The sequence below is a fragment of the Procambarus clarkii genome, chromosome 82 (genome assembly GCF_040958095.1).
Source record: "Procambarus clarkii isolate CNS0578487 chromosome 82, FALCON_Pclarkii_2.0, whole genome shotgun sequence".
Lineage (NCBI taxonomy): Eukaryota > Metazoa > Arthropoda > Malacostraca > Decapoda > Cambaridae > Procambarus > Procambarus clarkii.
In genome coordinates this window covers 1,660,318-1,682,853 of record NC_091231.1, presented here as the reverse complement: position 1 = coordinate 1,682,853, position 22,536 = coordinate 1,660,318, and the positions used below count along the sequence as shown (strand labels likewise).

Here is a 22,536-nt window from a genome sequence, read left to right as displayed (position 1 = left end):
AGCAACCTCAAACTCGCACACAGCGAGTGGGGACTCCGGGGTCACATCCCATCGGACCCACGCGCCCCCTAGGGGATTCCCAGGGTCCTGAGCGTTTTTACTTTAAGAGGACTCGCGCCTCAGGTAGTCCCAGGCAGGGTGCTGCCAAACCGGCGCCCAAAACTACCAAGCAAACTTCTAAAGCTGAACCCCAGGGACGTGTACACTCACGGGGACCTAGCAGGGGGCGCCACCGAGGAGAACAGTGGAAGGGCAAAAACAAACTGAATAAAATGACAGAACCCCCCACCAGGCAAAAACAAAAGAAAAACAAAACCCCGCAAGAGGACAGCGAACCCCAAGGAACAGAGCGGCCGCGATGTCGGGAATTACAAGCTGAGCAGCACCCTGCGCCCCTACCAGTGCAAACTGCCTCTTACCTGCCGGTAACAAGGGAGAACAGAACACCCAAGAGCCCAACAGTGCGGCCGAAAAACCGAAAGGTAAAACGGACCAGCAGAGGCAGACCCCGAGGAGCCTGTGGAAGGTGGCCCCAAGCCCCAAGGCAGTACTTACAGGGCACCTAGGGAAGGCAGCCCTAGGCGCATGCAGCCCGAGTACTGAAGATAACTCCTGGCTCTCGCACCCACAAAAACTAACACCACACTCAAAGCACAGTGCAGTAGCGACACCGGAGCCAGAGCACACGACCATCGCCTATAGCATCAGCCTCAAGAACTGAGGTGTGGGTAGCCGGCGCGGGGGGTCTGGGGCTCCCCCCTTCCCCCTCCCGGGGAGGGGGGAGCTGCGCAGACAGCGGCGCGGCAGTGTGTGACGTCACACTAATTGCTTGTTTTCGGTTGGGGAGTTCTATCCACTAGTTCGGTATTAGGTAGCAATTTTAACCAGAATAGGGGTTTATTTTGGGGCGCTTACCTTTTCTGGGTGCCTGTTCCGGTCGATGGCAGACATAGAATGCTTCCAACTACACGGGGGCTTCTATAGGCCATTGCTCCCCTTGCCCTCTCTGAGGGGGCCCGTTCTGGCCGTGGTCCCCGGTAGGCCTAAGAACTCCATACACATGACTGATGCCAAAGTCTGACATTAGCATATCAGCCTGGGATAGCTCCGGGGAGCCGACGGGGCTCCCCCAGAAAAACACCGACCAGAGGGAGGGAAGGGAGGGATGCCAGGGAGACTCCAGGTCTCACCTAGAAAACGGTGTGTCATTACATTCAACACTGGTTTTCTGTGGAGAGCCTCTTGTCTCCCTGGGGCTACCTAACCAAAGAAAGTAAGAGGGACTTACCCAGGAGGTGGCCGCCACTCACTCCTCAACTCGAAGTCAAGACAACTGGCTGCAACCTGCGACCCAAGGCTACACAAGCCCAAGAATGGGCCAGGAACATTAACAAGGAACATTACCCATTTTCTGGGTAGAGCCTGGAAGCTCCCTGGAGGCTCCCTGGAGCTAATATTAGTACGGGCTTCAGTCATATGGAGTTGCCATGCCTACTGGGGACTACTAGCCAGATCATGGTCCCCTCAGAGAGGTAAAGGGGCACAATAGCCTGTGAAACTCGCATGTATGAAAGAATTCATGTCTGACATCGATCGGGGTTGAGCACCCAGAAAGGTAGGTTCTTTAAAACCGACCCCTCCTGGTAGAAATATTGCGGTGTGATGAGATACCTGGTTGATACCTTGTTGATGGGGTTCTGGGAGTTCTTCTACTCCCCAAGCCCGGCCCGAGGCCAGGCTCGACTTGTGAGTCTGGTCCACCAGGCTGTTGCTTGGAGCAGCCCGCAGGGCCACATACCCACCACACCCCGGCTGATCTGGAACTTCTCTTAGAAAAACTGTCCAGTTTTCTCTTGAAGATGTCCACGGTTGTTCCGGCAATATTTCTTAGTCACTGGGAGGACGTTGAACAACCGTGGACCTCTGATGTTTATACAGTGCTCTCTGATTGTGCCTATGGCACCTCTGCTCTTCACTGGTTCAGAGGTGAAGGTGTTGCTTGTTTGCTTGTTTTTCCTTGGGGTGTTTCTCGCTTCTGTTCGGTCTCAGGTTGTAATATTTCTACCAGGAGGGGTCTGTTTTGAAGCACCTACCTTTCTGAGTGCTCAACCCCGGTTGATAGCAGACATGAATCATTTCATACATGTGAGTTTCATAGGCTATTGCACCCTTTACCTCTTTGAGGGTGACCATGATCTGGCTAATGGTCCCTGGTAAGCATGACAACTCCATATGACTGAAGCCCCATACTAATATTAGCTAATACCAGTCCAATAGCTCCAGGAGCCGACAGGGCTTTCACATAGAAAATGTACAAAAGTGGCTTACTGGGGGCTCCAGTACTGCACACTGGTATGATCGACCACAGTTACAAAAGGTACTATCACTTGAGGATGAGGTTATATATACAGCACAGTAAATGGGAATGAGTCATTCAAGATTGGAGGCCACACAAGGAAGAGGGAGGAAGAGGGAAAATGAGGGGAGAGGGTGAAGGGGAAAATGTGGAAGAGGGGGGAAGAGGAAGGGGACAGGGTGGGGAGAAGGGGGGGTGATTGGGGAGGGAGAGGAGGGGGAGGAATGATGGGGGAAGGAGAGCAGGAGAGAAGAGGGGAAAAGAGCCCGCAGAGAGACTAGAGAGACTATCCTGAGCACCACCAGGCACCTTTTCCAGTAAATATAAAGGAACATCGGATGACGAGTAGCCCCATCTACAAGCATTTCAGGTAACGAGCGAGCCACACGCAGAAAATTTGTCTCGATTGACACGCTTCTGCTCGGTAACGAGAAAACCACTTCCAAATGCTCCCGCAAATTCTTGGACACCTCCGACGACAGTGTTGTTGTTTGATCGCGCAGAGTAAACATCCCTCTGCTTATATAAACTGCTCTGCAAAATAAACTGTGAATACGATGGTTTGTGAGCTTAGTACAAGTATACAGTGGATTACCAGGTTTATACAGGCAGCTCTTTATCAGCACACGAATTATGTTCCTCAAAAAGTTATGCACATATAAAATTTGTGCTAATCAAACATGAGATTTATGAGGGAAAATAGAGTAAGGTTCTAGACCTCCAAAATTTCACTTTTATCTGCCCTTTACTCAACAGTGTGCCCTTACCTTACCAAAATGGCTGGTAGACCTATCTCCAGATAGTAAACTGCACTGTTATGTGCATATGTGAAGGAGTTTGGCAAGATTGCAGGTTTGTTTGTAATCTTTTAGGGAATATTACAAGGAGTTTGATATTCCTGTACACTAGAACTGCTAAACATGTAACTTTTTTAATTGATTCTCTTGTTAGTAAAATTATTTCTCCCATAGTTCACATTATGTGCAAATAATGAAAGGTGTAGGTAAAAGAATGTTGGCACAATCAGCAACTGCTAATCGAAGCCAACCTATCCTCCAAAAATGATAAAACCTACAGCTACTTTTGATCAAGTGTACAAAACATGGACTGTTGCACCCCCACAAAGTTTATGTTTTCTACTACTGGGAATCTAAAGGGGGATAAAAATTAACAAAAACTAACCAGAAAGCTAACCTAACCTGTCCTACCCCTAAATAAGCAATCCTGGGCCTAACATATGCAATCCTGGGCCTAACATACGCAATCTTGGGCCTAACATATTCAATCCTGGGCCTAACATATGCAATCATGGACCTAACATATGCAATCATGGACCTAACATATGCAATCATGGACCTAACATATGCAATCATGGACCTAACATATGCAATCATGGACCTAACATATGCAATCATGGACCTAATTTAGAAATTATATGAACAGTACCATACTAGCCCTAGGAAAAGTTAGGTTTGGTTCTTGCCTTCTTTCTCAAGCTCTCTACAAAAGTAATAGTACATAACAGTTTTGGGAGCAACAGTCTATATTTTGCAGCACCAGCCATTTGAACTTTAACTACAGTGTACACTATCATAACTTTTGGATGACAGGTTCCCCGATGCCATGTTGCAATTATTTATAGCTCTCGTCGTTAAAAATGTCACCTACAATACTGTACTTATGATTTTCCTAAAGATTTTTAGGGTAAAATAGTAAGGATAAGGTTGCTTATAGGTAAAGAATGAATACAAGAGAAGAGTTTGTGGTAAGTGAGAGACTGACCCTCACCGAGACTGACCCTCGCTGAGACTGACCCTCGCTGAGACCGACCCTCGCTGAGACTGACCCTCGCTGAGACCGACCCTCGCTGAGACCGACCCTCGCTGAGACCGACCCTCGCCGAGACTGACCCTCGCCGAGACTGACCCTCGCCGAGACTGACCCTCGCCGAGACTGACCCTTGCTGAGACTGACCCTCGCTGAGACTGACCCTCGCCGAGACTGACCCTCGCCGAGACTGACCCTCGCCGAGACTGACCCTCGCTGAGACTGACCCTCGCTGAGACTGACCCTTGCTGACACCGACCCTCGCTGAGACTGACCCTCGCCGTGACCGACCCTCGCCGAGACTGACCCTCGCTGAGACTGACCCTCGCTGAGACTGACCCTCGCCGAGACTGACCCTCGCCGAGACTGACCCTCGCCGAGACTGACCCTCGCTGAGACTGACCCTCAGTGATGATAGCCACAAATCTTGCTCCGTGCAAATGCATGTGCCTAACCGTTTCTTACATGAAATTTTGTTTTATTTACGCCTGACATGATGAAACTCTTATTTTTGGCTTTCTTACTGCATTTAAAATAAAATAGTGCTGCTCAAGCTACACAAGGCGAGTTTTGCTTGTGTATTTAAAATTTGTCTATGAAATTGCTTACTTGCATAATCCTAATTCTGCACAAATTGCAGCCCAAGTGTACTAAAGCCTAGTCTGATTTACATATTGTGCAACTTCAGCATAGAAGACTGTTTGATGTTACATATCTTAAATTCTAAGGTGTGTGGCCTTCCCCTACATCCCTCCTGCAGAACTGACTCAAATACAATGATGTACATTTCAGGATGTTCCCAAACAAATTGAAAACCCCCTTCGTTGTGCAATGGATATTAAATCTGAACGTCATATAACTTTATACTAGGCTATATTTTTGAACACTACAATCATTATAAAAAAAATATGATCAATGTATCTAAGACTAAACTAATTTCTCTCTGTTTTCAATTACAATAGCTACTTCAGAGCTCTTACTGGCTGCTTGATTAAACAGTCTTTTACAATGTTTAATCCAAATTCTGGGCTGGACTAGTCACTATATTAATGCAGACCTTGTAAATGTGGCTAGTTACCTTTGGAACATGCGGATTGAACTCCACTGCCCGATGAATGGCTTCAACCGCAGCCATTTCTGCTGCTGTTAAGCCACGTTTACTGGCTATATCTGGAGAAAATCTGCAAATAAGATATATATATATTCATAAGCTTTATTTAAACAACAATTTTAGTATAATTCATCATAAATTTATTAAAAGTGATTTTAAAGCACAAAATAATCCTCCTTGCAAAAGCAGGAAAGTTTCTGTATGAAGGAAATGAGTGAATCGGATTGCGGCGGGCTGCGCGGCGTGCACATCCCAAGGGTACTTTAGAGGTCAGCCAAGGGTCACGACCTCGCTATGCAAGCAACCGCCAACCACGTCAAATGTGCAGCACCCGTGTTAAATATACAACACTGTACTGCGTAATTTAATTACACTCAGTTGAAATGAGTAACTGCATCACTCATGAATTATTAATTGTAACTAGGATATAGACTACTACTGTGACTATATCTTAGTTAACTTCCATGCTATAATAATCTATCAAGTTAACTCGGTTATAATAGTAACTACTTATAAATTATAAATACTTATAAAGTTAGTTTATAATAATAATTATTATAAACTACTGTACTGTACTTAAATTAATTTAAATAAAAAATCCCATACACATGAGTTTCTTTCAAGGTACAGAAACTTCCCTATTACTATTTGCTTTGGTTTAAGGTACAACATCGAGCTTAACCCTAAGGCAGTGGTTATCATCACATGTTGATTCACAGGGTAATGCGGTTATCAGCACGTGACAATTTAAATCATTTTTGTCTGAGTTTTACATGTATGATGCAAATAAGGATATAATAGGTCAATGTGGATATAATGGAGTTTACCTTGATTCTTGAAAAAATCCTACTCTCATTAGTTACTAATAAATGTTGTTACTCATTAGTTACTCACTAGATGAATGGGGTTATCGTAATATGACAATTTACATAATTATTGACTGGATTTTACCTGGATGATACAAATAAGGATATACAGTAGAAGGTCTATGTGGATGAAATGGAGTTTTCCTTGACCTTTGGAAAAAAAATCCTGCTCTCCATAATTACTACTAAATCCTGTAACTCATTAGTTACTTTCTAGGTGAATGAGGTTATCATCATATGACACTCATCATCTGGGTGCACCTTGGTAGCTTACGCCTTTGTTTCAGTCTGTACACTCGCCCATATGGTGCCAATTAGGCCAGTTGTCATCACCCAGAGTGCAACACCATTGCATATTACTGTATGTTCATATATTTTTCATTACTCTATATGCTTGCAATGGAATATACCAGGTAAACCAACCATCAATTGAAACATTATCATGTGTTATGTGAATTATGTGATTTATTAAGTTATTCAAACACACACACTCTTGTTAAGAAAGAGAAACAAGTGGTGCAACATTGGAGGATAACACAGGAAGTGTCAGCAAAGTCAAGCACGAGGCGTTGACAGGCAACCTTCCCGAGCGCCTCCACCCAATTAAACAATAAATATTCACTTACTGTATTTTCATGTTTTTCTTACATTTTGAATACAAACTAATGAAAGAATATTTCTTGGAATATTTTTATTTTTTGCACATAGGCAGAAATGACCATTTCCGTGGCCAACGCACAAGAGTAAAACTTGATGTTATAACAATCTGTCCTATCAGCTGATAAATACAATGGCAAGAGAATGCCATGTGTGCAGGCACAGTGAGAGAGGGGCTGCCGAAATGAAAACTCATGCATACATGGCGCGTGTGGAGTTGGTCTCCGTGTTGGGAAGTAGACTGTCAGTGTCAGAGACTACCATATGTTGAAAAAGTACTGAAGTATAAACAAGTACTGGGACATTGTAAATAATGTACATATGTATACATTGTAAACTAGAAACATTTTATAATTATAAGTTAGAAATGTATGCAATAGTATTTTTTTGTGAATTATGTGACATCAAGTTGTTCAACACCCATACAGTACTGTACTCTTGAAAACATAGGAAAATCAAATGATAAATAAAGCATCCAAAATAAAACACAGGAGTCGTATCTCTCATACTGTGTCAGCAAAATCGTTACCGTGTGATGACAGACGCCAGACAACACAGCCACCGTGTGACATTTCACATCACCTCCACCCAGTGTGAATAAAATAAAAGCATTTGGGACTTACTTGTCAGCTACTGTCCGTGCTTTCAAAAGCGCTGCAGTGTAACATATTGTAGCAGATTTTGGAAGTGCAATGTCATCGTATTTGGCAAGAACTGCTTGAGCATCAGCATACGCTCCAACCTCTAACAATGCCTCGAGAAGATTTTCATGGAGGTTTAGGACATTCATAATTGGAGGCACTTCCTTTGTTAGCTGTAAATAAAAGTACAGGTAGTGAATATATTTAAAACTTATGAGCAATAGTACTGTATTTATAACAGAGTTAAATATGTTTGTGACTGTCATCAATTAACTATTGTTTATAAACAAATTCTAGTTTTAAATAATTTTTGTTATCTATTCCTTTAATTATCCATTAACAAATATGCAAAAAATCAGCATTGAATGTAATGAAATGTCATTTTCTGGGCGAGACCCGGAAGCTCCCTGGAGCTATCCGGGCTGATATGAATGTATTAGACCCTGGCATCAGTCAAAGTGAAGAGAGTTCTTAGGCCTACCGGGGACCACGAGCCAGAACCTGGCCCTCAGAGAGGCCCGAGGAGGCAATGGCCTATAGAAACCCCTGTGTGGTTGAAGGTCTCTGTCTTCTCTATGTCTGCCATCGACCAGGTCAGACACCCAGAAAGGTAGGCTCCCCAAAACAAACCCTATCTGGTTAAAATATTACTATTGAAAGCCGAACTGTTGGACAGACTCCCCAAGCAAGCAAACGAGCATGACGTCACAATTGTCACCGTGCCGCTGCCTATGCCGCTCCCCCCTCCCCGGGAGGGGGGAAGCTGCACAGTGGGGTATGGCTTGGATCTGCAGTTTGGATATGGGCTCTGCCTCGAGCCCCGAGGCAGAGCCCATATCCAAACCCACTACCCTTGAAGAAAAGAGAGTCCAAGGAAGAAGCTTTCTTTCCCAAGTCGGAAGGGGCAACCCCCGAAGCCACCCGAGTCTCATCAGAAGCCAGAGAAGCTAATCTTCGCCCCAGCATGGAAACCCTCAGACGTTTGGGAGCCGAAAGCAGGGGAATAGGAGCAGGGCGAACAACGCCCACCTGGAAGCAAGTGTCAGGACAGAACCAAGGTTGAAGTAACCAACGCCCCTAAATTCTGGCACCTAAAATCCAAATGGGGCAGCTCCAGGGCCGTTACAGGGGCTTCCAACCAGGCAACCAACCTGGCCTGTTGCAACACAGAATACCTAGCTTGCAACCAAGTTGCCGCCTGACCTCTTAACATCATCAGACGAGGAATCGGTAAACTGAATAACATGCTGTGAACATGTTCCGAAACTTAGGGTCGTAGGTGTCACTGACCCAACAGGCAGCATGACAGAGGCAGAATGGATGATCGTCACCACGAGGCAAAGGCAACAAACACCCCCTCGACATCGCACAAGGCAAGACGGCTCGGAAGACACGTCCATGGTATCCGAGCCCTACAGGGATTTCCAGGACCCCATAGGGTACATTAGCCCCACGGGAAGCCTAGGCACTGGAGCCAGCTAAGCCGGTAACTCCTGTCTGCTGCAGGCAAACTGACAACCGGTGGCTCAGTGAAACCTCGGGGCAACAGAGGAGGACTACCACACACAGCCTAGGCTAGCCTAATGGGAAGTTAGGCAAACCTTCTCTCGCCAAAGAAGCGAGAATGCGCTAAAACAAAGAAACAAAAAGTACCCCGAAACAACACACACAGCCTAACCGATCTCCAGAGAGAATCCTCAGTCGCCGCTGAATGCAAGCTGCGTCAGCCACAGTGCACCCCACCCAGCACAAACCCATTCCCTACCCGGGGCAAGCCCAAGACTCCCGGAGAACCCCAAGGGTGAAAACACCAAGCGATGAAGTCCTTAAATGGGAGTGAGACCCAAACGACCCAGGGAAGGTAACCCTGACCCATAAGGGGTCAGGGTTACCAACCACCTAGGGAAGGGAACCCTAGGTACATGCAACCCAGTATACTTAGAGGAACACATAGCCACCACACAACACAGCTGGCAAAGTCACAAATGTAAAGCCAGACAAAAATTGAGACCAGAGAGGACATGTGAACACCGGCACCTCAGTCTACGAACTGAGGGTGGTGCAGCTGGTTCGCCTGAGCGAGATCACCCTCCCTCAGTCGGGGAAGCGGGAGGCACTAACGAGCGGGCGCACTAGTTGGATGACGTGTTGTTTGTTTCATTGTTTTAATTGGGGGGAGTTCTTTGGCTCTGTTCAGATATAGGTTGCAATTTCAACCAGTTAAGAGGTTTGGTTAACATCTTGCAGCTCTGAGATGTGCTGCAAGATGATGTGACAAAGGAGCACTTCTGGGCTATGTATCAGGAGATGAATTGATTTAATTATTGATGCTGGACTGAGCACCCAGCTGCCTGGTGGCAGCATTCAGTACCTCTGGGTTCTAGCCAGTTTTGAGTGTTTGCTTTTCTTTCTTTTTTTGGAGTTATTTGGCATTTTAGTGACTTGAATCTTGTGAACCCAGCTGATGTCTGTAATGTTTTGCTGACTTTCTGGATGCTTTCCTGGTGAAATGGTGGAATAGTACTAGCTCCCTGCACCTCACGTGAAGGGGCCAGACTTTTGGCTGTGGTCCCTGGCAGGCCAAATGAACTCATGCAAATGATACAACTGGAATATGAAAGCACTCTCAAGTAAAATAGCTACAGGGAGCCACCAAGGAGTTCCTCCAGCAAACTACTATATTACAATGTTCAGCATAGTCAAGGAAACTACCCAAGATACACTAATGTGTCATTACTCACATCTCGGAACATCTTTATTGCCTCCTTCATTTTGCCTAACTTTCTGGCACACATGGCAAGCCGTCTTTTTATGTATATGAACACGTTGGTGTCTCGTCCTGCAAGTTAACAAAATAGAAGGTTTAATAAGATTCTTATTTAAATAATTCTAATGATTAATTAATCTTACTGATGGCTAAAAATAGCTTTTTATATTCTGTAACTTTCTTAAAGAATACCTTTAAAATTATTTAATGGGCTAGCACTTGATAAAACCAGCGTTGAATGTAATGAAACGCCATTTTCTGGGTGAGCCCCGGAGGCGCCCTGGAGCTTATCGGGCTAATGTATGTTATGTTAGACCGGGACATTAGCTATGGAGTTCAGACCTACCAGGGACCAGCGCCAGAACCTGGCCCCTTCAGAGAGGTTTCAGGGAGCAATGGCCCTGGAAAACCCCATATGGTTGGGGGTTTTCCTTATCTGCCATCGACCGGGGTTAGGCACCCAGAAAGGTAGGCGTAACAAAACAAACCCCACATGGTAAGAAACTACAACAAAAACCGAACAGAGAGGTAGAAAACTCCCTACAATCTCAAGGAAAACAATCAAACAATCAATTTACTGCCGCGCCGGTCGTCCGTGCAGCCCTCCCCTCCCCGGGAGGGGGAGGGGGGGCCCCAGACCCTCACCACGCCGGCTGCCTTCAGTTCGGAAACTAGGGTTCAACCAACGCGAAAAATCTCGCCGACCGGATGGGAAGGAGGGTAGCCAGGGAGCCTCCGGGGCTCACCTAGTAAATGGCGTTTCATTAAATTCAGTTTGAAGCCAAATGCTACAGCTGAAGTTTGAAGCTGAAGCTACAGCTGAAGTTTTATAACTTTTTAGACACACAACCCACCAGGGCTTTGAAATTTGGTGTAGTGGATACAGCATGCAACTGCCACCTTGTTGGCCAGTGTTCGAGTCCCCTGGTGGGTTGTATGTATGTATATTTTATTTATTATATATATATATATATATATATATATATATATATATATATATATATATATATATATATATATATATATATATATATATATATATATATATATATATATGTCGTACCTAGTAGCCAGAACTCACTTTTTGGCCTACTATTCAAGGCCCGATTTGCCTAATAAGCCAATTTTTCCTTAATTAATATATTTTTTCTAATTTTTTTCTTATGAAATGATAAAGCTACCTATTTCATTATGTATGAGGTCAATTTTATTTTATTGGAGTTAAAATTAACGTAGATATATGACCGAACCTAACCAACCCTACCTAACCTAACCTAACCTATCTTTATAGGTTAGGTTTGGTTAGGTAGCCGAAAAAGTTAGGTTAGGTCACGTTAGGTAGGTTAGGTTGTCGAAAAACAATTAATTCATGAAAACTTGGCTTATTAGGCAAATCGGGCCTTGCATAGTAGGCTGAGAAGTGCGTTCTGGCTACTAGGTACGACATATATATATATATATATATATATATATATATATATATATATATATATATATATATATATATATATATATATATATATATATATATATATATATATGTTTCATTGAATATGACCGCATATTCTGTATTTATTATTTTCTGGTTTAGGGCTTCTATCCCTCTATTTTCTTAGCATCAGGGCTTAATTGGAATAGGAGTTCTCCAAACTCATTTTCGTACTTTTAAGGTGAAGAAAAGAAGTGATTTACTATAGAGTGTATTACACTTATTTGTATAATTTGCACGACGTTTCGAACCTCCATGGTTCATTCTCAAGTGAACAGATCTTACAATACTAGTTGATTTTATACCCGCATTAGGTCAGGTGATAATACAATGAAGGTGAAAAACATGGGGGGATACATAAGGGATAAACATAGGGGCTGCAGAAGGCTTATTGGCCCATACGAGGCATCTCCTATCTAAACACAAAGATTAATCCAGTGTAATTGGCCTGTTATGTTGGACATTGTCTTCTGTGTTGGCATCGATATGTTCTTGTCTTGTCCTTACTCTCATGGTGGGTAGAGTAAATAGTTCCGTGATTTGGGTGTTCATGGTAGGTCGCTCTATTCTTATGTGAATTGCCTCAAGAAAGATAAGATTACAAATTCTTGAGGCAATTCACATAAGAATAGAGCGACCTACCATGAACACCCAAATCACGGAACTATTTACTCTACCCACCATGAGAGTAAGGACAAGACAAGAACATATCGATGCCAACACAGAAGACAATGTCCAACATAACAGGCCAATTACACTGGATTAATCTTTGTGTTTAGATAGGAGATGCCTCGTATGGGCCAATAAGCCTTCTGCAGCCCCTATGTTTATCCCTTATGTATCCCCCCATGTTTTTCACCTTCATTGTATTATCACCTGACCTAATGCGGGTATAAAATCAACTAGTATTGTAAGATCTGTTCACTTGAGAATGAACCATGGAGGTTCGAAACGTCGTGCAAATTATACAAATAAGTGTAATACACTCTATAGTAAATCACTTCTTTTCTTCACCTTAAAAGTACGAAAATGAGTTTTGGAGAACTCCTATTCCAATTAAGCCCTGATGCTAAGAAAATAGTTAGAGGGATAGAAGCCCTAAACCAGAAAATAATAAATACAGAATATGCGGTCATATTCAATGAAACATGTTTGAAAGAAAACCTGCTGCCAGTATACACCAATATATATATATATATATATATATATATATATATATATATATATATATATATATATATATATATATATATATATATGTCGTACCTAGTAGCCAGAACTCACTTCTCAGCCTACTATGCAAGGCCCGGTTTGCCTAATAAGCCTAGTTTTCATGAATTAATGTTTTTTCGACTACCTAACCTACCTAACCTAACCTAACCTAACGTTTTCGGCTACCTTACCTAACCTAACCTATAGAGATAGGTTAGGTTAGGTAGGGTTGGTTAGGTTCGGTCATATATCTACGTTAATTTTAACTCCAATAAAAAAAATTTGACCTCATACATAATGAAATGGGTAGCTTTATCATTTCATAAGAAAAAAAATTGAGAAAATATATTAATTTAGTAAAACTTGGCTTATTAGGCAAATCGGGCCTTGCATAGTAGGCTGAGAAGTGTGTTCTGGCTACTAGGTACGACCATATATATATATATATATATTTATTTATTTTGGTAGCAGTCTTTCCTGTAGACATATATTATTAAATATGACCGAAAAAGTAAGATTAATAATTCTAACACGAATTTTCTCAATCTTTCGTACATTTCTTTTCACTGTTGGTGATAATTCAAAAATCAATTCTCCAAAATTCATTTTTATTTCTAGTCTGACGCGACACTTGAGCGCGTTTCGTAAAACTTATTACATTTTCAAAGACTTTAGTTAACACATACACAACTGAATAGAACTTACACATCTCCGATTTTGTTTATATCTACATTTGAGTGAGGTGGATGGGGTGAGGTGGTATTTAATAAGGTATTAATTTCATCAACACAAGCCAGAACATGAAACAATGGGTATTGAATAGAAGTGATTGTAGAAAGCCTATTGGTCCATATTTCTTGATGCTTCTATATTGGAGCGGAGTCTTGAGGTGGGTAGAATATAGTTGTGCATTAATTGGCTGTTGATTGCTGGTGTTGACTTCTTGATGTGTAATGCCTCACAAACGTCAAGCCGCCTGCTATCGCTGTATCTATCGATGATTTCTGTGTTGTTTACTAGGATTTCTCTGGCGATGGTTTGGTTGTGGGAAGAGATTATATGTTCCTTAATGGAGCCCTGTTGCTTATGCATCGTTAAACGCCTAGAAAGAGATGTTGTTGTCTTGCCTATATACTGTTTTTTTTGGAGCTTACAGTCCCCAAGAGGGCATTTGAAGGCATAGACGACGTTAGTCTCTTTTAAAGCGTTCTGTTTTGTGTCTGGAGAGTTTCTCATGAGTAGGCTGGCCGTTTTTCTGGTTTTATAGTAAATCGTCAGTTGTATCCTCTGATTTTTGTCTGTAGGGATAACGTTTCTATTAACAATATCTTTCAGGACCCTTTCCTCCGTTTTATGAGCTGTGGAAAAGAAGTTCCTGTAAAATAGTCTAATAGGGGGTATAGGTGTTGTGTTGGTTGTCTCTTCAGAGGTTGCATAGCGTTTCACTTTCCTTCTTATGATGTCTTCGACGAAACCATTGGAGAAGCCGTTGTTGACTAGGACCTGCCTTACCCTACAGAGTTCTTCGTCGACTTGCTTCCATTCTGAGCTGTGGCTGAGAGCACGGTCGACATATGCGTTAACAACACTCCTGTTGTACCTATCTGGGCAGTCGCTTTTGGCATTTAGGCACATTCCTATGTTCGTTTCCTTAGTGTAGACTGCAGTGTGGAAACCTCCGCTCTTTTCCATGACTGTTACATCTAGAAAGGGCAGCTTCCCATCCTTTTCCATCTCGTAAGTGAAACGCAGCACGGAACTCCGCTCAAATGCCTCCTTCAACTCCTGCAGATGTCTGACATCAGGTACCTGTGTAAAAATGTTGTCAACATACCTGCAGTATATGGCCGGTTTCATGTTCATGTCGACTAAGACTTTTTGCTCGATGGTACCCATGTAGAAGTTTGCAAACAGGACACCTAGGGGAGAACCCATGGCGACCCCATCTACTTGCTTATACATGTGCCCATCCGGGCTCAAGAAGGGTGCCTCTTTAGTACAAGCTTGGAGTAGTTTCCTTAGGATATTTTCTGGTATGTCAAGAGGAGTACAGGCTGGATCACGATACACTCTGTCGGCTATCATCCCGATTGTCTCGTCCACTGGTACGATTCAGCGATTCTACGTCCAACGAGGCTCTTATTCCTGTGGCCCATGTGCCCCGCAGTAAGTCAACAAATTCCTTTGGCGACTTCAGGCTGAAGGCGCAAGGGACATAAGGAGTCAGCAGGCCGTTGAGTCGCTTCGCTAGTCTGTACGTGGGTGTGGGTATCTGGCTAATGATTGGCCGAAGTGGGTTTCCAGGCTTGTGTGTCTTGACATTTCCATACGCATATCCAGGTTTATATTCCCCAAAATTCTTTGGCAGGTGGAGTCCTGATTTCTTGGCATTCACAGTTTCGATTAGTCTGTTGACCTTTGCTTTCAATTCGGCTGTAGTGTCCTTCGTTACCCTTTGGAATTTAGTTTGGTCAGAGAGTATGAGGTTCATTTTCGCCAGATATTCGTCTTTTTTAAGAATGACGTATATTGGCGACTTGTCACCTCTTCTGACAACTATCTCCTTGTTCTCACGAAGGCTTTTGGCTGCCGCTTTGAGCTCGGGGGGACAGTATGGTGCTTCTGTAATTGCCTCGATTCTTTCCTCCTTCCGCAATAAGTTCTGCTTGTAAGGTATCTTTGGTAGTGACCTTTTTTTGTGTCTCGAGGTCGAATATGTCGTCCAACAGAATTTCCAACTCCACTTTCCGGAGTTTCCAACTCCACTCCAATATGTTGATGATGGCATGTCAAACTATGGCATGTTTGACATGCCATCTTCAATCCGGTGCCCCTAGGAATCACATGAGACAAGCCCATGACATTACTCTAACAAGAGAAATGTTGAACAAGAATACCTGCATAATAGACAAAACCCAAGATGCAAGAAGATTACAAATTCTTGAGGCAATTCACATAAGAATAGAGCGACCTACCATGAACACCCAAATCACGGAACTATTTACTCTACCCACCATGAGAGTAAGTACAAGACAAGAACATATCGATGCCAACACAGAAGACAATGTCCAACATAATAGGCCAATTACACTGGATTAATCTTTGTGTTTAGATTGGAGCTGCCTCGTATGGGCCAATAAGCCTTCTGCAGTTACCCCTATGTTTCACCTCACATTTATCCCTTATGTATCCCCCCATGTTTTCACCTTTATTGTATTATCACCTGACCCAGTGCGGGTATAAAATCAACTAGTATTGTAAGATCTGTTCACTTGAGAATGAACCATGGAGGTTCGAAACGTTGCGCAAATTATATAAATAAGTAATACACACTATAGTAAATCACTTCTTTTCTTCACCTTAAAAGTACGAAAATGAGTTTTGGAGAACTCCTATTTCAATTAAGCCCTGATGCTAAGAAAATAGTTAGAGGGATAGAAGCCCTAAACCAGAAAATAATAAATACAGAATATGCGGTCATATTCAATGAAACATACATACATACATACATATATATATATATATATATATATATATATATATATATATATATATATATATATATATATATGTATATGTATATGTATATGTATATATATATATATATATATGTCGTACCTAGTAGCCAGAACTCACTTTTTGGCCTACTATTCAAGGCCCGATTTGCCTTATAAGCCAAGTTTTCCTGAATTAATATATTTTTTCTAATTTTTTTCTTATGAAATGATAAAGCTACCCATTTCATTATGTTTGAGGTCAATTTTTTTTTATTGGAGTTAAAATTAACGTAGATATATGACCGAACCTAACCAACCCTACCTAACCTAACCTAACCTATCTTTATAGGTTAGGTTTGGTTAGGTAGCCAAAAAAGTTAGGTTAGGTTAGGTTAGGTTGTCGAAAAACAATTAATTCATGAAAACTTGGCTTATTAGGCAAATTGGGCCTTGCATAGTAGGCTGAGAAGTGCGTTCTGGCTACTAGGTACGACATATACATATATATATATATATACATACATATTATATATATATATATATATATATATATATATATATATATTGTGACGGAGTTCCCCCCCTTATAATTCTCCCACGCCTGCAGTAAGAGTCATGTCTGCTTTTCCCAAGCGTTCTCTACGTTGCAGGCTACAATTTGATATATGGGAGAGAGTGAAGTGTTCTCGGAGAGCCGAGAAATTTGTGAAATAGTGATATTTTGGCCTGTGGTTTAGGCCCTTTAGGGAGCCAAGATGGCGCTGGCTTCCCTGATCTCCCGCCAAAACCGTGTGACGTCAGTGGCACCGGATTGGTCACCGACAGCAATGTGGCACCGGGAGCCAATGATAACTTCCCATAGCGAAAGTGACGTCACGAAGGAAGGGGGTCCAGTCCGCGCGCCGAGCTGGCGCCAGCAGTCAGCCACGACACGTCATAGAGGTCGGACGTGCGACGAGTGGTCCTGTCTGTCGGACAGCTGTTTCCCACTACCGTGGATTTACGCGTCACCTGAAGTCCGCCAGTACTCTGAGAAGTCTTCCCTAGTTCATGTGTTGAACCAGAAGAGGGAATTGACGGTTATTTGAGCAACAAGTGCTCCAGTCAGGTACTGTGCCAGTAGCAGTGAAGCCGTGCAGTGACGTACGTGACGTCTGTGGCAATTCACCAGTTCGTGACAGCGTAGTGGCTGACAGAGCCACTGGGTAGCTGAGGAAGAGAGGACTATTTGGGGAAACCGAACGACTGTAGCTGAGACGTAGGCGACAGCCGTTGCTGGGAGAAGACGACGGCCAGGAGACCGACTCCAACCTTCAAGAAGTTAAGAAGGAGGACGGACCTGCAGTGAGGAGGCACGGAGACGACGCGCTAAACGGTGGGACGACGAGAGGCTCTGGTAGGACACGACGACGTGTAGTGTGGGGGCGTTCCCGACACGAGGACCAGGAGCTACATCTCGACTCTCATCGGTGGATAGGGTGAAGTAGGTGGTTCTAGTTCCCTCCCCATTCCCCTTTAGTTAGATATATAATTCGGCTATATTATCTAGCCCGAAGATTTTATATGTCGTGAGCAAGTCTCACCTATGTCACGGTAAAGCACCAGTGTGCTAGACAGTACTATCAAGAGTACTTGTAATATTCATGTTGATTATTGGTGTGTACAGACACCAGGAACCAGTGATAAATTTACTGTGTTGTGTATACCTTTCTATAGATTTCGATATGAACATATAGTGGTAAATTATATATAAGATTATGCCAGTATGTGGAGGTTAGGCTATGTGCCCAGAAACTATTTATTTTCCATGTATTGATGATTGATTTATATACCATATATATGTCTATGTTCATTCAGTGAATAATCATTTGTGAGTACAGTGAATTATTGCGTTATCGCCCACGAGAGAAAGTACTGAAAACTCCAGTGTTAATAGTTTATAATATATTGTTGAGTGAGGAACAATGTGAAGCCATTACAGTGAATCATTGTAGAATTGATTGTAGAAAAGACTGTTTGAGCCTGAGTACAGTGTAACTAAGTAATTCGGTTTATTTGTACCAATATCGAGTGTGCGAGTTTCTAGTAATATTGGAGAATTTAAAGAAACCGCGCGCGTGAATCTAGAAAACAAGCAAATTTCGCGCGGAGAGACCATTGCGATCAGCTGTTCTTGACACTTGATGAGGAGGGGAGGATGTTGCCCCCTTGTGATCCCATAATATCCGTGGGAATTACCAGCCGCGTCAGGATCAGTTGATTTAATTGATTATTGTTTGGCTTTGTGACATCTTTCATACATTTTAAGTAAAGTACAAAAAACTCTCTTTGTGTTTTATCATCCCCTCCATTGATCTTGTGGCTATACTATACCTGTCGGCATAGAGTGATAACAATAAGTACCTGCCTGATTCCTGATCTTTGAGTGTGACCTTGCCAAGGCTACCACTGAATACACCAGTCCACTGATGGTGTTATTGGCCACCTTAAACACCAATTGGCGACCTTGTGTTTAACCGTAGAGCCCTATTGTTGGGGAGGGCACACGACGGTCGATGTGATCGAGTCGTGTTCTCACTCTTTCTTAATAAGAGGCCGTTAAGATTGACTGGGAGACTCTCCTGGCGTGCAGTGGCGCCGTGAGGATCGAGGGAAGACCCGCAGGGCTACGGTGAGTTACCTTGAGCATAACTATTGCTCACCCCAGAGTAAGGGTAGAGAATAATAGAGAGGTGAAAACCCCAACATTGGCGACCTTGCCAGGATATAGATCGGAGTAAAGGTTGCAGTGGTACTTGGCAGTGGTGTTAGAGATCAGGTGCAGGTTAACACTCGTAGCACAAGATGGAGGATGATAAAGTAGCGAGGTTTATTGACTCTAGAGACGAACAGGTGCTGGAAGAGTGCACCAAGGCACAGTTACAGGCTATAGCGGATCATTTTGGAATAAAGCTGAAATCTGCCCGAGTTGGTGAAAGAAGACTAGAGATAATGGCTCAGCTCAAGGCTCGAGACGAAGCTTTGGGGGAGGAACGGCCCCAAACACCTGCCAGTGAGGGTGAACACTTGAGTATTGGTGGAAGCAGCAGGGGATCCAGCGGCAGCAGGCACAGCATTAAGCTGGAAATAATGAAGCTGCAGCTAGAGGCTCAGCAGCGCAAAGAAGAGCGAGAGGCACAGCAGCGCAGAGAAGAGCGAGAGGCACAGCAGCGCCGGGAAGAACAGGAGCGAGAAGCACAGACGAAGCGTGAGGAGCGAGAAGCGCAGCTGCGCCGGGAAGAACAGGAGCGAGAAGCACAGACGAAGCGTGAGGAGCGAGAAGCACAGACGAAGCGTGAGGAACGAGAAGCACAGCTGCGCCGGGAAGAGCAAGAGCGAGAAGCACAGCTGCGCCGGGAAGAGCAAGAACGAGAAGCACAGCTACGCAGGGAAGAACGAGAGCAAGAAGTTAGGCTGAGACAAATGGAAATATAAGCCAACCAGGAGGTGGAGCTGAAGCGAGCTGAACTGGGACTAGGTGCCCCTGCCCCGCCACAGGAAGACCGACGAGTGAGGGAACGAGACCTGCCGGTCTTTGTGCCTAGTGAAGCCGAAAGTTTCTTCGATCACTTTGAGAGAGTTGCTGCTATGAAGAGGTGGCCGAGGGCGGAGTGGGCGGAGTTGGTCCAAGGGAGGCTCACAGGGGAAGCTCGCCAAGCCTTCACTATGCTCGACTTCCAAGAATGCACTAACTACGATGTGGTAAAACGAGCTGTGCTCCGTTCCTTTAAGCTCACGCCAGAGTGTTACAGAAAGAGGTTTAGAGAATGTACCCGGTTGCCAGGAAAATCGTATGCGGAGACGGCGAGGCACATAGAAAGAAAGCTCCTTAAGTGGCTGGACTCCGAGGAAGCGAGGTCGGCCGAAGAGATCAAGGAACTAGTGGCCATGGAAAAGTTTATGTCCGTGCTCTCTCCTGAGATCAGGCTGAGGATAAAGGAGGCGGACATAAAGAACCTAAGGGCCGCAGCCGACCGAGCCGACATGTTAGAGGAAGTACTACGCCCAAGCCGAGAGGGACAGCATCGATCACCCGCGTACTCCGGAGGCAGTAGGAATTATAGGAGGACGAATGGATGGAGGACAGGAGCGAGTTCTCCCAGGTCCCACCGCTCGAGATGGGACGACCGAGGATCAAAAGGTGCTGTAGAGCCGATAGGGGAGAACCAAGCTGAGAGCTCGGGAACTGTTACTGCAGGGAAAGAAACGACAAGTGAGGCGGGAAAGACACAGGGTGTGACGGTCTCTGGAGGCAGTGCTAAGGCGAGCGGTGGCGGATGGTCTCCGCCGAGGGGCCGCTGCTACAACTGCGGAATACCCGGACACGTCGCGCGGGAATGCAGACGCCCTAAGCAGCGAGGACACGTTGCTTTAGTGATGTTCGAGGACCAGAGGGCCGAGGGAGAGCGGGATGAACCCGTGCTGAATGGGGAGAAGAAAGTTCACCCATTCATGTGTCAAGGAACCGTAAGGATGGGGGTCGCAGACCCCATCCCAGTGAAGATGCTAAGAGACACCGGGGCTGACTTTACCCTGGTAAGTGAAACCCTGTTCCCCGAGGGTTACGAAAGTACCAGTGTGGGGATGGCACGGGTGGCCACTGTGGGAGGCCCAGTGAGGATGCCCCTACACCAGGTAACTTTAAATTCCGATTATGGCTGCCAGACCCTAGTGGTGGGAGTCTGTACATCAATGCCCAAGATGGAGGCACAGGTCATCTTGGGGAATGACGCGTGTGGAGGATATGTCCTCCCACATCTCGTGAAAGGCGAAGAGTGCATAGAACAGTACAAGAAGACAGGCGGAGAGTCGAACGTCTGTGGGGACGAGAAGGGAATCGCACCGGTGGCGATCCCCGTTTGTGCTGTGACACCGAGACAACGCGAAGAACCAGGAGGTTGTGGATCTGATGGGGCTGAGGAGTCGACTGACAGCCTGGGAACAGATCACCTCTGCGTAGGACCCAGAGAACGAGTGGAGGGCGAGAGTAGCCCGAATGGTGAGTTGCAGGTGACACTCACCAGTTCTCCTGGGGTAAGCCGCACTCGTCTCGGAGAGTTACAGCAGGAGGAGTTCCCCGAATTGGTTAGTAAGGCCGAAGGAGGACGTGTGGGTCCTGAAAAGGCTTACTTTCCATTTATCTATATTATATATGCCATGCTATTCATGATGAAGGAACGATGGACACCAGGAGCGACCGTGGGAACGGTGAATAAATATGTCCAGAAGTTCAAAGAACGTCTCATTAGAGTGAAGAAACTGGTTAGGAAACTCCTGAAGAAGGCGCAACGTAAGATGTCGGAGTGGTACGACAGGAGAGCTGCGCAGAGGGATTTTCAGGCCGGATCCAAAGTAATGGTTGTGCTGCCAGGTAAAGGTAGAGTGACCAGGTCGCGGTTCAAGAGACCATACCGAGTGCTGCGACGGTTGGGTCCAGTGTCGTACGAGATTGGGAAGCCGGATGGACCCTGGAAGAAACAGGTGTGTCGCATGGACCGCCTGAAACCTTTCTTCACTGTGGAAGGAAGAGCCGCCAAGCAGGACGGAACGGATACCCGAGAAACCCAGCAGAAGACGGGACTGAGTGTACCGAGGGACAGAGAACTCCCGGAGGAGGAAAGTAAGTGGTCCAGGGCGGACGGCACCAGTCTCACCCGCACTGAGAGTCTGACAAGGATCAAGGTCAAGCACATCAAGGGGAAGGACGACGTAGTGGCGGACGCCCTATCCCGCATACACTAACGAGACATGACTCTTATTTTAAGGGGAGGGGTATGTGACGGAGTTCCCCCCCTTATAATTCTCCCACGCCTGCAGTAAGAGTCATGTCTGCTTTTCCCAAGCGTTCTCTACGTTGCAGGCTACAATTTGATATATGGGAGAGAGTGAAGTGTTCTCGGAGAGCCGAGAAATTTGTGAAATAGTGATATTTTGGCCTGTGGTTTAGGCCCTTTAGGGAGCCAAGATGGCGCTGGCTTCCCTGATCTCCCGCCAAAACCGTGTGACGTCAGTGGCACCGGATTGGTCACCGACAGCAATGTGGCACCGGGAGCCAATGATAACTTCCCATAGCG

The 22,536-nt window shown here is 44.8% G+C and overlaps 1 protein-coding gene across 1 annotated transcript in view; it reads right to left on the bottom strand.

Annotated features, from left to right (window-relative positions):
* Positions 1 to 22,536, bottom strand: part of LOC123764252 (protein ST7 homolog) — a 135,780-nt gene that overhangs the window by 69,719 nt on the left and 43,525 nt on the right. Inside the window, exons 6-8 of the mRNA XM_045751790.2 lie at positions 10,200 to 10,297; positions 7,441 to 7,631; positions 5,262 to 5,364 (exon numbers count right to left, since the gene is read on the bottom strand). Of these exons, the coding sequence (XP_045607746.2) occupies positions 5,262 to 5,364; positions 7,441 to 7,631; positions 10,200 to 10,297 (392 nt within the window). The remainder of the gene's footprint in view (positions 1 to 5,261; positions 5,365 to 7,440; positions 7,632 to 10,199; positions 10,298 to 22,536) is intronic.